Raw genomic sequence first — 15,531 nt, 5'->3', positions numbered from 1 at the left:
GAGAGCGAGGCCTTTAACAAAAAGCTACATAAACATTTTGTGTTGCAATGAAGCAGTTTCTGTTTCTGACAAGCAGCAGTGAAAACAAGGCCAACATCTGATTGAAAAAAAAAAGATTTTTAGTTTAAATTCTCCAATAAGAAGCTTTGCGAGTGGCATAGCTGCATCTGCATCCTCCTGCAGAAGAATATCTTTCATTATCAGAAGACTAAAGATGTCTAAAGATAAAGCTTTAGTTTTTACCGAAGGGAAAAGACTGACACCTGGTGGATATTGTGTGCTATAACAACTATGGCGCCACAAATATACAAACACAAACGTGTGTTTTCTTTATTAGGCTATATGGAGTAATGAAAAAGAACAGCTTGCAGTTTGAGTGTATATATTTCGTACTTTATGAAATCTTTAAAGAATGAATTGCCTTCTAGTCAATCCCTTCAAACTTTCTACATTTCTACATTGAACAGAAAACCACAAAGTAAAAAAAAACAAGGAAATGACTTGTACAGGGTGATGTGGAAGGGTTTTGTTAACTTCTAGACCAAAATGTTCAGTTTTGGTCACATCTGTCCAGATAAGCCATTTTCACTTGTTTGCTACGTACTGAAGTTGGCTTGTGACATCCTGCACAATACGACTTCATGAAGCTTTCTTTCGAAAGTGGCTTTATTATTGCACTGGATTTTATTTAGAGGTTTCTGTCGGGGACTGAATACAAATGCTTAGATGCAGCTGACAATGTAATGTCAAAACAATAATTTTGCCTGCACTAATCATTTATTCACCTAATTTGAAAAGGTATTCTTGATGCACTCAAGAGGATGGGATCGTTTGACAATAATAGTGAACATAATAATTTGATTACTACAAGGAACAAGTTCAAAGGTCAGGAAATAAGTCTTGAAATGGACAAAACAATATAGAATAAGCTAAAAAACAGAAAAAAGAAAACACAAGCACAAATCATGAACAGCAAATAACAATATGATAAACTGGTTGTTTGGTTAATTGTGCTGCAAATAGGTCATTCCAAAAACTTGTGTATATGAAGCAAAGTTAATTACTTTGTGGAGCTTCAAAGATGCTTTATCTGTGACTGACATCACTTCCTGCAAACAAGGACGACATGAGAAGGAATGTAGTTATCGGTGTTGGCGAAAGGAGTGGATGTAGTGATTTGGTTTTACCTGGGCAGTGTGTCACTGTAGGGATCCCTGTGAGAAGAGCAGAAAAGTGACACGTCACAACAAAAGACACACAAACTCAGCACCAATTTATCAAATGGAGGAAATTAAGAAGGCCCTTGCGGCTCAGAAGCAATAGCAGTTAGCAGGAGAGTTTCTCACTGTTGGGCCATGATGAGAGGGATGCTGTCCGACTGCAGCGGTGACGCCCTCTCTCCTGTGCGGCTGTTAAACATGGGCAGCGTAGAGAGAGGAGGAGGGACCGCTCGTTGGGAGGCCATGCTTCTCAGCTCCTCAGTGTTCCCATGGATGGTTTGTTGATGGTACAGCTGGATGCTGCAGAAAGCAGAGCGTCACATTCAGGTTCGTGGAGTGTCTCGCAAAAGCGTTCACGTCCTCCTTTTTTTAGATTTTGCAAAGTAAGTTTACTTACTTGTCTGTTTTTGCATCCCTTTTTGCACTAGAAACAAAATGAGAAAAAAAACCCATTACATGAACGTAAACCTGTTGTGACCTGTGTTTTCTGTGTATTTATTTTGAGGTTTTTCTGTTTATTAGCCTGTTCCCCCGAGTCTCTGTCTTCCCTGTTGATTGTTCCCAGCTGTGTCTCGTTTCTTTGATTACCCTCCAAGTGTATTTAGTCCCACCTATTGTCTCTTGTCAGATCCTCCTTGTGTGTACCAGGCAGTTTCCCTGTGCCATCGTGTATTTGTTGCGCTCCATGGATATTTATCATTAAATCATCATCATCTTCATCCTGGCCTGCCTGCGTCTTCCCTCACCTCACCAAAACCCCAACCAAGACAAAACCATGGTATCTCATTTTTATTTTGGGCATTCAAAACGGATACTTACACCCCCTCACGCCTGCCATACATGATGTAGGCCAGCAGCAGACACAGGAGGACGGCAATGATCAGGGGCACGATCACAGTCACAATGTAATCTGGGAAGTAGTCTCTGCTCGGGGGAGACTCCGGAGGGTCGAAGTAACCCTCGTCCTCCAATATCCCGGAGCCCATTGTTGGAGCAGGCGGCGCGGGCTCCATCTTTGTTCGGTCAAACTGCAGAGAGAGACGACCAAGTATGACATCTAGTCATAGTAACTGTGACTAGATGTCATACTAAATTCTGTTGGATTTAGGTCTCAAATCTCTGGGTAGGTGATTCCAGAATGTGCATTTTTTTTTGAGGAAGTCATTCTTTAGTTGATTTGGAAGGTTGTTTAGACTTAAGCATTTGTCTTAAAAATTTAACAAAAAAAAGGCCAAGCTGAACATTATACATTCCTATCTCTTATCTTATGAGTATTTAGATATTTACTTATTTATATACGGTTTAAACATTATGCTTCAAAACAACAAGCCTACACTAAAGGGATGATCTTCGTGAAGGGAGTTTTTCCACTTACCAGCTTCGTCTTGCACCAGGTGATGCAGTTGCTGGGGATTTTGCAGAAGTGGCATTCTCCAGGTACCTTCACTTTGTCCCCTCCTGCGCACTGCCTTTGGTATTGTGGCGTCATCACTCTCTGCAGACACCTGGAGAAGTACTTCTTTGACCCCACCTTCACGTACACACTAAGACAAGACAGGTTATGAATAAACAGAAACACAGATTTCAGCGCTTTTACTGGCTTTTGTGCAGGCGACTCTGTTTACCCCTCATAGTGTCCTGCAAGAGGGAGGGGAACTCTGCCTCCGCGGTCAAGGGCGTTGGTAATGTTGACAATTTCCAGCGCCTCATTGTCCCACAGCTTCTGCAGATCCTGCTTTATCTCACTTTGAACAGAAGAGGGCAGCACCTTCTCAACCTCCCTCAGCTCGATGAAGAACTCCGCTTGGTAAGGCAGCATCTTCTCTGTTAGGGAAATCTTGGATTTTATTTTTTTCCACATTTCCTCATATCCTCCTGCCACACACATTGTCTGTAGACTTCTATAAATAAAAACAAAAAACAAACAAAAAAACATGCGTACCTGGAACAGCCTTGATGACGAGAAGGTCTCTTGCTGTGTCATAGCTGTTTTTGTTGATTGCATAAATCTGGGGCAAAATAATGACAAATCTGTTAACCTTAGCTATGTTTTTTTTAATGTAGAAGTTCAGTGGTTCCTTAGTTGGTACCTTCTCAGTCGATGTTGATCTAAAGCTGTTGGTTTCACCAACATTTTATAGATTATGACAGATTTGAATTTAAAGTTCATCCTGACCATCCAAACTAATTTACTTTCAATTTGGGACCATTTGTCACACACTTTAACTACAACCAGGAGGAACTCCACCAGTTCGGACAAGAAGTGTCCTCAAAAATCCAGACAGAATTAAGCCAGAAGCTTTTTGATGACCACAAGATCTGTGTGGGTTCTCTGCAACCTGCTATAGAACATTTACCCAATTATTATAATGCGTATGCATATAGTTTTGACACAAATGCAATAAATTCAAACTTGTGAGTTACATTTTTGAGTTTTAACATTAATTGAAGTGGTCCCCAGATTAAAAAAAAAAAAAAAAAAACAGCATTGAAAAGCCCATGAATAATATGGGTTTCACTCACATTTTGAGTTTATCTGTTTGAACTAGCTGTGTGGCTTTCATCTTTACTTAACCAAAAAAACATTTTTATGTATTAATGTATTCTGTTTAATTAAAACTACATATACTTTGAGATACTTTTATATTTTTTTTTCTTCAAAGAGGTTTTACAAGTTTTTTTTTGTTTTTTTTTTAAATCCAGGCTTAAAATAGCTGCCAGAGAATCAGCCCAAACCTTTTATCTCTACAGATTTGACAGCTTGACGCTTACTGCTATTCTAATTGTCTCTAGCTGTTTTTGATGTTGGTACAGAAAAACTCCAGACCTCAATGAAGGTTTTTCCCGGAGTCGTTGGTGTGCCGTACAGGAAGCCATTCTCACTGGGACGCCTTTGGATGAAGCGGAGCCACTCTGGGAGGTCAGGATACCCCTGCTGGTTGCACTTAAAGATCATGGGGTCATTATGGAGGACCCCGGCTTCTCCATGTAAAAATAGATACAGCAGTGGGATAAAAGTGTATTTTGTCGCTGTCTGTCAATTGCTAAGAAAATGAGCGCATCAGACTTACTGTAGAGTTTTTGCGAGTAGGAATCAAAGTCACTCTGGAAATTTTCTCTCATCACTTCATATGTAAACAACCTCCCCACAGCAATGGTAAATTTGATTTCGGCACTGATCTCACACAAGGTGGCAGCGAAGACTGAGTGGAAGTAAAAAAAAAAAAAAAAAAATGACATTGAGTATAATGTAAAAAGAAAAAAAAATGCCAAAATCATTAAAAAATGACTAAAGCAGGTCAGTTGTTTAGTCACATCACTGCATGGCTGAAATCACAGGTAATATTTCCATTCAATAACACAGACTTAAATGTAAGACATGAAGCTTATTTTTGGTTTCTTTAATCTCATGAAACTTAAAGTTTCAGAGTTAAACTTGCCTGCTGAAATGAAAAGCCAGCTCCTGAATCCCGCCATCTTGTTTTTGGCCTTTGACTGACGGAGCCAAATGTAGAGGCGGGAAGGGTGGGTGGAGGGTGGTCTCCACTGTTAAAACTCATGCCAAAGTTATTTTTGCCTCACTCACCTAACAACATCCGGACTGGTGTCTGTCTGTAAATTGTCACACTTTTTTTTAAAATTATTTTTTACTTGTTTTACATGTGGAAGAAAAACCGTTAAGAGGCAGCAAAAGATTTTAGACTGAGGTGGAGGTTCACCTTCCAGCAGATCAATGACCCTGAACAGTGAGAACTAATGCAATGGTTCAGATCAAAGCCTGCTATAGACTTTAAATCTGGATCTTCACCAAAGTTAACAGAGCTTGTCTTGAACTATTTAGTAAAAAAAAAAAAGAATGAGTAAAGATTTCATTTTCTAGAACTACAAAGCTGAGAGATGTATCCAAAAGACCTGAAGCTAAAAGCTGATCCTACAAAATACTGAGACCAGGGAGGGGTGAATATAAAGTCGCTTTTCAGTCCTTGACGTTTTGATTGCTTATTGATCGTCACCTGATGCTTTGAAATGCAGCTTTAGAATATAAAGAACATATACTCCTCATATAAACCAATATATGATGCATCTTGAATATGGCGCAGCTTCGAGGCTTTTGAAATGAAAATAACCCTTTGGGCAACTTTTTAACACCCAGTCTGGCAAGTCCTGTTTTAAAGCTGAACGTAAAGAGAATACTTTCTAGTGACGGCCCGCAGCACAGAACATGTCTGTCAGCGAAGATGCACAATGCAGGAAGCAACAGTCTGAGCTGCAAATAACGGGAGCGCTATTGGCCGACAGGGTTTGACGTGAGCGAGATTTCATTGGGTCCTAACGCCGTCGGTTTAGTCCACAGATTGTACTTCGGAGCATCTAGGAATAGCATTCACTAAAAATGTTTTTGATTTTTTTCTGTTTTGTAAGTGGAGGCCATTAGCTACTACGACGTCCCCTCCGCCCCCACCTGTCCCCCTTGTTGCTATTTCTAAGTGCTTGATTATTTTTAATCTTTTATTTATGCTGGAATATTCCCGTCTCATTTACGAGAGACCTATAAATGGGACATTTTCTCTCACAGTTCTATGGAAAACCAAAAGTACCACAATGTAACAAATAAGCAAGTTCAAATTCATAAAAAAATAAAATAAAATAAACGCACAAAGAAATATTTAAATGCATTAATTATTAAACAAAATTACAATATGTTTTGAGGAATGTCTAATAGACCCCATTTAGGCTACATTTGGTGGCAAGTAGACTCAACACTGGGTTCGTCCATATGAGATCTCTGCACAGAGGCACATTGAGGTTGACATTGAGGGGGAACTTATTTAAACAGCATTAACATAGAAAAGTATTTAACTGTTGGCTTTCATAATGAATATTTACAATGATTTGTGTGTGTGTGTGTGTGTGTGTGTATATATATATATATATATATATATATATATATATATATATATATATATATATAATGTGTGTGTGTGTGTGTCACTTTTGGCCTTCCACGTTTGACTCCTTTGTGCTTGGGGGATTTCGGATTTAACCGGCGGGCCTTATGACCCGGAAGCTTCCTCCTGCATGCAGCAGCAGTCTGCCGCTACAGGAGGACCAGAAATCTGCAGCTCACAGAATGAAGAGATCAAAATGATGCTGCCTCCAAAAAGGGATTAAACGTAAGCAATCTGTCGTCAGTTTGTGCTAAATCCGCCGCTCATCTCCGCTTTATTCTCCCCGTGCAAATATCTGACTGATTACTGCAGATATCCAAGGAGGTTTAGGTTTGCACCGTGTCTGCATGCGAGCTATTGACAGATGCATCGTGCTCACTTTCTCTGACAATTGCAGCGGATTCAGGCAGGCCTTTGATGCGATCTGTTGTTTGTGTTTAGTCCGGGCTGGGCGCCACCTCGCTGGGATCCGCCGCCGGGTGGAGGAACAACAGATTTTGGGAGGGGAGTGGAAGGGAGACATGAGGTCGCTGAGCATCCGTCGCGACGCCTGACCGAACATGATGAAGACCGAATCCACATCCAAGAGCACCAGCTCCACGCTCAGGAGCCCGTCCCCGCACAGGAACGCGTACGAGGCGGGGATGCAGGCCCTGAAGCCGGTCAAAGACGGCGCCGCCAATGGGGACGTGCAGGAGGGCCCCCGGGGCCGCAGGTACGGCTCCAACGTGCACCGCATTAAAAACATGTTCCAGCAGATGCAGACCACGACCGGGGGCGACGTGGAGGCGGAGGACGACGCCAGGACGGTGCGCCTGTCCCTGCCCAGAGCCGGCAGCTTAAATGAAAACGTGGACCACAGCGCGCTGCTGAAGCTCGGCTCCACCGTGTCCCAGCGCGTCAACAAGTTCGACCCCAAGGCAGAGAACGGGCACCAGCGGGCCTCGTCGCCCAGCTACTCCAAGCTGCAGGAGACCCGCCGCATCTTCGAGCAGCAGCAGCAGGAGAAGCAGGAGAGGCTGGAGAAGCTGAGCACCACCCGGGTGCTGCTGAAGACCGACAAGACCCCGGCCTTCCAGGATGGCAGGCTGGACATGGTGTCTCGCTTTAACGGCAGCACAGAGTCCCTGGACAGCCTGGACACCAGCGAGGCGGTGTCCCCCACGGTGAGCCAGCTCAGTGCTGTGTTTGAGAGGGCGGCTGAGCTGCGGAACAACCTTCACCGGCTCTCCTCCACACCGCCACTCCCTTCCCGGGGGGTCACCACCAAGGTGGGGGTGTTGAACTCAAAGATAATCACCAAGAGGGTCAGTGCCTTTGCATCAGGCCACCAGGAGGAAGAGATAAGCAATCAGAAGGGCAGAGAGGGGCCGCCCAGGGGCCTTAGAGGAAGGGTCACGCCTCCATCCGAAAGCATCAATGGAGGCAAGATTGCCAGCAAATGTCCCACCGCCGAACATTCAAGTAATGTAGGAGAGTCCATTGAGCAAAGAGAAAAGACTGTTGTGGATGTTGGTGTGGAGGCCAAAGAGATTGTCCAACATGAAAATCTGCCTGGGGCCAAGGGGCCCAACAGCACAGGTGACCTCCACGGGTCTGTGGAGAACGGAGAAGATGCTGCAGAGGCCAGAAGTTCTCCAAAGACCGACGAGATGCTGGCACAGGGGCAGGAGAAGGAAGACCAGGACGACAGGACTCAGAGGGACGACAAGTCGGAACGTGACCTCACAAACATCAGCACCTGCAGCACCATGGGGGACGATTACGGGGAAAGCCAGAAGGATGAAGAGGAAGAGGAAGAGGAGGAGGAGGAGGAGGGCGATGAGCGCTATGAGCCTGAGTCCAGCTGCGTGGAGATTCCTGGCCTTCCCGTTGAGGAGGACCCGCCCCCGTCCAGGAAGATCCGCTTCTGCACAGAGCCCATCAAGGTGAGGAGGGACGCAGCACTGAAACACCTAGCGAGCAGAAATAACCACAATCAGAAGGAGAGGCTTTCTTTTATTTTCATAGAGGCAGCCCAGTGTTTTCAAGGATTTCTTTTGTGTTTCACTAGAAATTGCACACCGACGCTAAAAAACCTCAGCTGGGGAACACAGCATGGATTTCAAATGCAGGAGTCTGCAAAATGTTCTTTTGGTTTAGAGACATAAACTGAAGTGATCAGGTGACAGATTTGACTTGCAGTAAATTCTGAAGAGAAAGCACTAACGACCAAGTGGGAAATTTAAGTTGTCACGTCGTCAGAAAAAAATAAACGGAAAAACAATTGAGGGGAAAAAAAACAAAACACATCCTCCAAAATAAAATTAAGAAAACACAATAAAGCGGCTCGGTTTATTTTCTGTGATGCGATCAGAGGCATATATGTGCATGTGGGAGCTTGTTTTTGGCAGCGTAGATTTGATCGTGATCAAATAATTACAAAAAATGAACGCAAATATTAACTATGCCGTTTTACACTGTAGGTGACAAACCAAATCTAAAAGGTTTCAGATCAAACAACTTTTCATCTCAAAGATATCCCAGCTTTTTTGTCCATCAATAGAAGATTGATTATCTGAAATATTTAAGTGAATTTGGTTTCATTTATATAGCATGATAGACATACAAATACAACTATTTTATTAAAGAAATACATTATTAACTCCATCCACTCATTCACATAAAGACATCTGTGAGGAGGCCGAAAACATTTTTTTAAATTTTTTCCAGATTTGTGCTCCAAAAACTTGAGGAATTAAACTAATCGATTAAACAACTGGAAATTCTGATCGACTGGGTCCCAATGCTTTGCTTCCTCGTTCCAGACGGTACCAGACGGAACCGTCTACGGAGACGGGGTGCAAATAACAGAGAGGGTGTTACGAGCTGTGACGAAGCAGTGTTTGTACGTCATGTCGTGTTCTGGATGGGGAGAACAGGCGGCGTGCAGGTCAGAGCGTGGTCACAACTGCAGCCTGACGCGAGGTGCTCCCTGCCTGCTGAGGTTCGTGGCGTTTGTCTGACTCGACAGAACTTGACGCTGATTCCAACAGAAAGCTGTCCGAATACACGAGCGCATCACGCACGTTTGCCGCACACACGGAGCTCAAAACTGCACAACGGAGAGGAGCCGCGGTCACGATGCTTGGCCTGGTTGTTAAATATTTCCTGTAAGTATGTGGCGTATGACCTTGGGTGGTAATCTGCCTGGGCTACAGTCCCTAATTAGAGCTTTTGTCAGCATTTTTACTGAACCTGCTCAGCTTTCTCCCGCCCTCGAACAGATGCTGACCTTTTGATTTTTTTTTCCCAACACTGGGATCAGCACGGCAGTGAAATCCACAAATTATACTAGCTAGCTGCTTAGAGTTCCTGCTGCGAACAAAAAAAAAAAGAAGAAATTTGCAGGCTTAGCTTTAAAGAGAATTTGAAATCCATATAGGACAACAAAATAAATGAATGTTTTTGATAAGTTATCATAATTAAAACAAAAAAAATCAATGTTTTGTTGTTTCAGCAGTAGCATTAACTACAGCTGCTTTTTATGCTACAAATAAAAGCAATTATATAATGTTGGGTATTTATGTTTTGAAAAGACGAGAGAAATTCTCTTATTTTATTTTAAGTTTGAAATATCAACTGTCATGACCTAAAATACCCCATATAGTTTATAGAATTCATTAAAATATTACATAAAATGTAAAGGAACCTGCTAAACTACATATCAAAAAAGACTTGGGTAGCAATCAACATATTTAAAGACATAAATTCACAGCAGTTGAAGATAAAAGTCCCTTTAAGGGGAGTTAAGTGAGGGTGAAGAGAGTATTTTTTATTTTTTGATTTATTTTTTGATTTATTTTGGTGTAAGAAAGAAGAATGCAATTTCTACCAAAGTATGGTGAGATGAGAAAATTGAAGAGGCCGAAGACGGAGAGAAGGGGGCGGGAGCGTTGACTCAAAGCATCTCTCTGTTTAGTGGCGTCGGTGTAATGATCCGAAGAGGAGCATCAGACTTTTCTCCAGCCCTGCCTGGAACTCTGGGTATGCAGAGACTCTGGCAGGCAAAGTGAGCCCTGACTCTGTGCATCACACGCATCTCTCTCACAGAGAGCCGTCTCATGCTGTTCCTCATCATGGGGACTCAAGTCAAGGGCTACTGTTGATTTTATTTTTTATTTTTTTCCCCTGTAGATGCACATTGTCCAACATTGCATTGTTACTCTTACTTTATATCAATTTTTGCAATAACTGAGGAGTGACGATGCACACTTATTGCAACATTAGCCACATATGTGCCTCAAGGGAAGATCTAAATATAACATCAAATCTAATGGCTGAATAGAAGTTTATTAAACATAGTATTAGTCCACAAAATGGGATATTTGGAACATCTGGGATTAAAGTACTACAATAAAGGCTTTTCCTTTACCTCTTTCTCTCTTGTTACAGTCCACCCAGGTTTTTAGGAATTAATTGTGATGATTTCTATATTCCAAATAACGCATGTCGACCATTATACCCCATAGAACCTGTCAAAAGTATTCACCCACCTTGAACATTTTCACATTTCGTCTCATTCCAACCAGAGATGTCGGTGTATTTTGTTGGTATTTTTATCTGACATACCAACATAAGGTAGTTCATAATTGTGAAACGAAAGGATATGGTATTTGAAGTTTGTTTTTTTTTTCTTTTTCAAATAAAAATCTGATGTTACATGTATTTTAAGCCCACCCACTGGGGGGATCGCGACCAATTGGTTTATGCCTCTAAAACGATACATCCTCACATCTGGAAACTGGATATTTTCTCACTCGTTTTGCAAAAACTGCTCAAGCTCAGTCCGAAAGTTTCTGCGAACATCAGTTTTCAATTCCTGCCACAGATTTTTAAAATGGATAAGCTTAGCTGTAAACTAAATGTTACTCTATCCTATTGTAGCTCTGGCAGCATGTCGTGCGGTCGAACCGGGTTGGTACGGCATGGGTTGGTGCAGTTTGCTTCACTATTTTGCCTGTTTCCATTGTAAAACGGGCCCATAACCAGTCTGCACTATTCCTGGGCTCCTTTCAGTTGTAGCTCCACAGGACAGTGGTAGTCGGGGCAGAACTATTGGGGTCACATAACAGTCCGTTGACTGGAAGACAGGAAAGACGTCACTGCTTACGACAAGCACAAGACATTCTAGTTTGTCACGTTTATACTGGTATGACGTCACGACACGCATTTGGGAATTACCCTGCCCACCCAATGAGAGTCCAAATGTTCTCCTGAATATGCTGGGGCATAAAAAAAAAAAAAAAAACCTGAGTGTTTTTTCTACAAGGCATACGTCATTCTGACCTCTGGAGCTGCTGGTATTTGTTGGTTCAATGATGTTGGCTTCATTAGGCGGTTGAGTTGATAAAGTCCAAGGCAACCTAAAGAGGGGCGTGTCCTGGTGGCTGTTAACAATGCATTCGAGAGGAGAAACAAAAATCTTGTATGATGTGTCTTTAAAAACATGATTTAAAAAAAAAAAAAATGGAAATCTGAATTTGATTGTGGCTCTGCTGTGGTCAGCGGGGAGTAACTGAGTACTGTTGTACTGAATGACTGTGGCCTTTTGTTATGGAGACTGATGTGAGGGTGGATGAAAGTAAAAGGACGGGTGAGGGAGGGTGTTTGAGGTCAAAAGGGAGGGGCGTCATTATGCAGCTCAAATGTCACGTCGCTTTATAAGTCCGGCTGTCACTTTGTTTCTCTCCTAAACAGGAAGCACCCATGTTTAGTGCATATTTCTGCAATGCGTAACCAGTCAGTTTTTAGCCACATTTCAAGTGCTGTGGTGGTCATGGTTGGTGAATGGGTCAAAGCCTGTCTCTTGTCCCTGTTTTTTTTTTACCCCGAACATCCCTCTCTGTCCTCTAAAACTGAAAAAAACAACAACCCAAAAACAGAAGATCTGCTTTGGGTGGTGATCACATTCAGCTCTGTTTCTGCTCCTTCTCATACTCTCGCTTTTTCTTTCCTCCCTTTTGCTCTCTGTCACCACGGCTGCTACTGCTTGTAAAAATAGCAGCATTGTTATCGTCACAGACTCGCCTGGCTTTTGACGGCCGCCTCCTTGAAGCCCACTTGAAGCTTCCTCTCATGTCTTATTTATTTTCTCGACTTGTTTGATGTAACTTCCTCCTTCTTCGCCACGTGCAGAAGGAGGTTTTGGGATAGGAATTGGATTAAAAGCATTTTTCAGGTCTCGACAAGTATCGAAAACATATCTGTAATTCCCAACTGTTTTTTTTTTTTATTTACTTTCTTACCTATCACCCGGTCTAGGAGTTCCATCCATCTGTGAAAAATGTTTGATTTTTCCATAAAAGTTTTGGATAAAGTGTCCTGGAAGGTTGCAACTTATTTCTCTATCACGCTGTGTAACAAAAGCTTTCTGCTAAAAAAAAAAACAACAAACAAAAACAAAAAAAACCCAAAACAGATAATCTTTGCTGGATTTGTGCCCTCCAAACTAGAAATAATCAGATTTATTTTTCATACAGCAGAATAACCCGACTATATGAAACTATATTTGTACTATGCTGCCTACATGAAACTGTCCCAACAACAAAAACTAACTTGATTTTCATAAAAATAAATTCTCATTTAAAAAAAAAAAAATATTTATTTATTTTTTGTAGGAAATCCTAAATGGAGATCTTTGGTCATTTGTAGGCACATAAATCAGCAGGTGAAGGACTGCCCAGGCAGGGGTAATGTAATCACCATATGTCCCAATATCCCCAAACTGTCTGTTACTTTGGACTCTGCAGCATCTCCTGGAGTGCGTTACTCACTAGCAGGAGGGGTAGGAGATCAGACAGATTAGCAGCAAGGTCACGCTGTCCCACTTTTCTGTCCTGCAGCGGCGGGGGCGCTTCTGCATGTAGCAACCCACTCAGGTTGCTACATGCGACAAACCAAGTTATGCAACGTCTCACTTGTGATGTCTGAGTGCTGGCCTGTCTCGCCCAGGCTGTCATCATCGTGTCAGGAAGAGTGCACGCGCCGGTTAGTCACATTCGAGACACTGAATGAACCGCAGGACGTGCCATGTACTTAGGTTTTAACTGCTTTATACGTTTAGGATTAAAGTAGGTTTTTTTTTTCTTTTTTTTTTTTTCATAAAACTACTTTATAAATGGTCAAAGTCCACATCTGATTCTAAAGAGTTTTAAACGTACGGTCGTGGTAGCAAAATTGGCAAAGATTTATTTCAAGAAGCTGTTTGAAATCGATGTTAATCAATTAGCATTTTTTTTCTTTTAAGTATTTTTTTAAACATATTCTTACTTTACTTTTTTTTTTACTTTTACTTAGGTTATTTTAAAAAGTAAATTAATTAGTGAAGCTACAGAGAACTTTTTGAAGTAACTTCAAAAAGTCAATTTGTGGCATTTTGGTATACGATTGTTTTTAAAGGGTTTCACAACATGAAATCTGTGCCATAAAGTGTTCGAATGAAATGCCAGAGAATAAGCCGAAGTGACTGGAGATTTTGCCAGCTCCCTCTCCCCCCACCTGTTGCTGCACACTGCCAGTCAGTTGGCTTAAGGAAGGTTTGTTCTAGCATAAAACAGACAGATTTGTCTGGGTTACAACCAATCTAACGACTATGTTGAAATGGGTTTGTTAAATAATACTGGACCAATATCAATATTCAATATTTATTTCCATCTTGTTGCCATTTGTTTCAGAAATGGCAACATTTCTGAAGTGGAGGAGAAGGTTGGTTATGTGACAGTTAACTGATTCACAAAACTAGGAAAACCTATTATATGAAGTAATATAGATAAATGTCAAAGTAAAGACATGACTTGTGATAAACAAACAAAACTTACTTTTGCAGTAAATTCTTTTCCGATAAAAATAAAAATGATTATGCAATGACATACAAGATGTTAAATATTTGTGTGATTATCCTGATATTGTGATCATACCGGCATCATACCATGAGAATCCAGTATATTTTCAGTAATCAATATCTTACCTGCCTTTAAAATCTAAACAACAGGTTGTGATTTTAAACACATTGTCAACAGAATTAACCCTTTTTTCTCCGTCTCCTCCATTATATATCGCAATAAGTAAAATAAATATCATTGTGCATATTATAATTGATATTTATAACCGTCACATTTATTCTACCTTCATAATATTTTTATTTATTTTTTTATCTGCATTGATTGTAAATATGGACGTCTAAACACACCTGGGCGGCGAAAATGTCTGATGGAAATTATTCTGGAAAACTAAATAATAACAAATAAAAATGACATTGATTCTGTAAAGCTCTGACATGCCAGTACAGGTTTAAGCCGATTCGGAATTAAACCTATAAATGCAAAACAAATCCTAATAAATTGAAAGTTAAATCAACTTCACTTGAAAGTTATGGTGAAATAAAATCGCGACTTCTCTAAGTTGCAGAGTTCTTACTGACAATATCACCAAATAAATCTACAAATAGAGTACATCTTCCAGACTTTTGGACAGAGGTCTCTATAAATAAAACACAACTGAAAGGAAATTAAAGCGAATCTCGTTTACTTCTTGACGAGACTCGATATAGAGTCACAAAATCTTTGTTACATCCCTCAAAATGTAGGAGTTTATCACATCACAAGATATTAAGTTTTTGTCTTTTATTACCTATTTAAAAAAAAAAAAAAAGCTGCGTCCAACTTAATATTTGAGAGACAAAAGCTTTGATTTTCTCACCATAAATCATTCATTCATTTATGGCAACTATAGAGTAAGGATCCTTCAGAAGTCTTTCTGTGATCATCCATTATTTATCAGAGCCTCTCTCACTGTGTGTGAGTGAGAGAGAGCAGTCCGCATTAGACAACTCTGGAGTTAAATGGAATTCACTTTATGTCAAAACAAAGTAATTATAAAGTTAATTTCATAAACTTTTGACCGTGACTCATTCTGTAAAGATCTCAGCATCAAGGTGTTGCATCGCCGTGTCCTTTAGCAGTTTGGCCTACTGCAATTTCTTCATTGTGTTTTTCATTCGGTGTCAACCCATCTTGGCTGGTTGACTGTAAAGTTGTCGTATTCAAGTCACTAGACTGTAAAGTATCTTACTGAAGGTATTTCAGCCTAAAGGAATAACACAACCTATTAAGGGGGTGGGTCATCCTAACATTTCCTCAGATTGATATTACATTTTTGTTCATCCTTTTTTGATTGATTGATACAAAACAAATGGCATTTGCAATTAAAGCACTTTAGTTTCTAGAGATAAATAAAAAGATAAGATGTAGGATATAGGCATTTCTGGATCAATTGCTGAGTATTTATTCAGCTATTTTTTTCACAAGTGTTGAACCCTAAAA

At 40.9% G+C, this 15,531-nt stretch overlaps 2 protein-coding genes across 5 annotated transcripts in view; one reads left to right on the top strand and one right to left on the bottom strand.

Moving 5' to 3' along the window:
• Positions 1-669: 669 nt before the first annotated feature.
• sgca (sarcoglycan, alpha) lies at positions 670-4,805 on the bottom strand. Of its 3 annotated transcripts, none has more exons than XM_015031334.1 (11): positions 4,661-4,744; positions 4,292-4,423; positions 4,048-4,202; positions 3,163-3,229; positions 2,846-3,044; positions 2,596-2,764; positions 2,040-2,248; positions 1,618-1,644; positions 1,347-1,520; positions 1,188-1,214; positions 670-1,109 (listed from the first exon to the last, which is right to left on the bottom strand). In XM_015031334.1, the coding sequence occupies exons 1-11, from the start codon at positions 4,695-4,697 to the stop codon at positions 1,103-1,105; spliced, it is 1,203 nt and encodes a 400-aa protein (XP_014886820.1). In that variant the 5' UTR covers positions 4,698-4,744; the 3' UTR covers positions 670-1,102. The 3 variants fall into 3 exon arrangements, with proteins under 3 accessions (XP_014886820.1, XP_014886821.1, XP_014886822.1); XM_015031335.1 differs by having other exon boundaries at positions 759-1,109; positions 4,048-4,199; positions 4,661-4,743; XM_015031336.1 differs by lacking the exon at positions 670-1,109 and having other exon boundaries at positions 1,184-1,214; positions 4,661-4,805.
• Positions 4,806-6,283: 1,478 nt separating this feature from the next.
• LOC106946739 (neurabin-2-like) overlaps positions 6,284-15,531 on the top strand; it is a 24,815-nt gene continuing 15,567 nt past the window's right edge. The window contains exons 1-2 of one of the 2 annotated variants that reach the window (XM_015031329.1): positions 6,284-6,394; positions 6,611-8,097. In XM_015031329.1, coding sequence (XP_014886815.1) covers positions 6,730-8,097 — 1,368 coding nt within the window. In that variant the 5' untranslated portion in view covers positions 6,284-6,394; positions 6,611-6,729. Of the gene's footprint in view, positions 8,098-15,531 lie in introns of both variants that reach the window. The other variant, XM_015031328.1, reaches the window with a different exon arrangement.

The sequence above is a fragment of the Poecilia latipinna genome, unplaced genomic scaffold (assembly GCF_001443285.1).
Source record: "Poecilia latipinna isolate Pla-1442-1.1 unplaced genomic scaffold, P_latipinna-1.0 Scaffold203, whole genome shotgun sequence".
Taxonomy (NCBI): Eukaryota; Metazoa; Chordata; class Actinopteri; order Cyprinodontiformes; family Poeciliidae; genus Poecilia; species Poecilia latipinna.
This window is presented reverse-complemented; position numbering and strand designations above follow the sequence as displayed.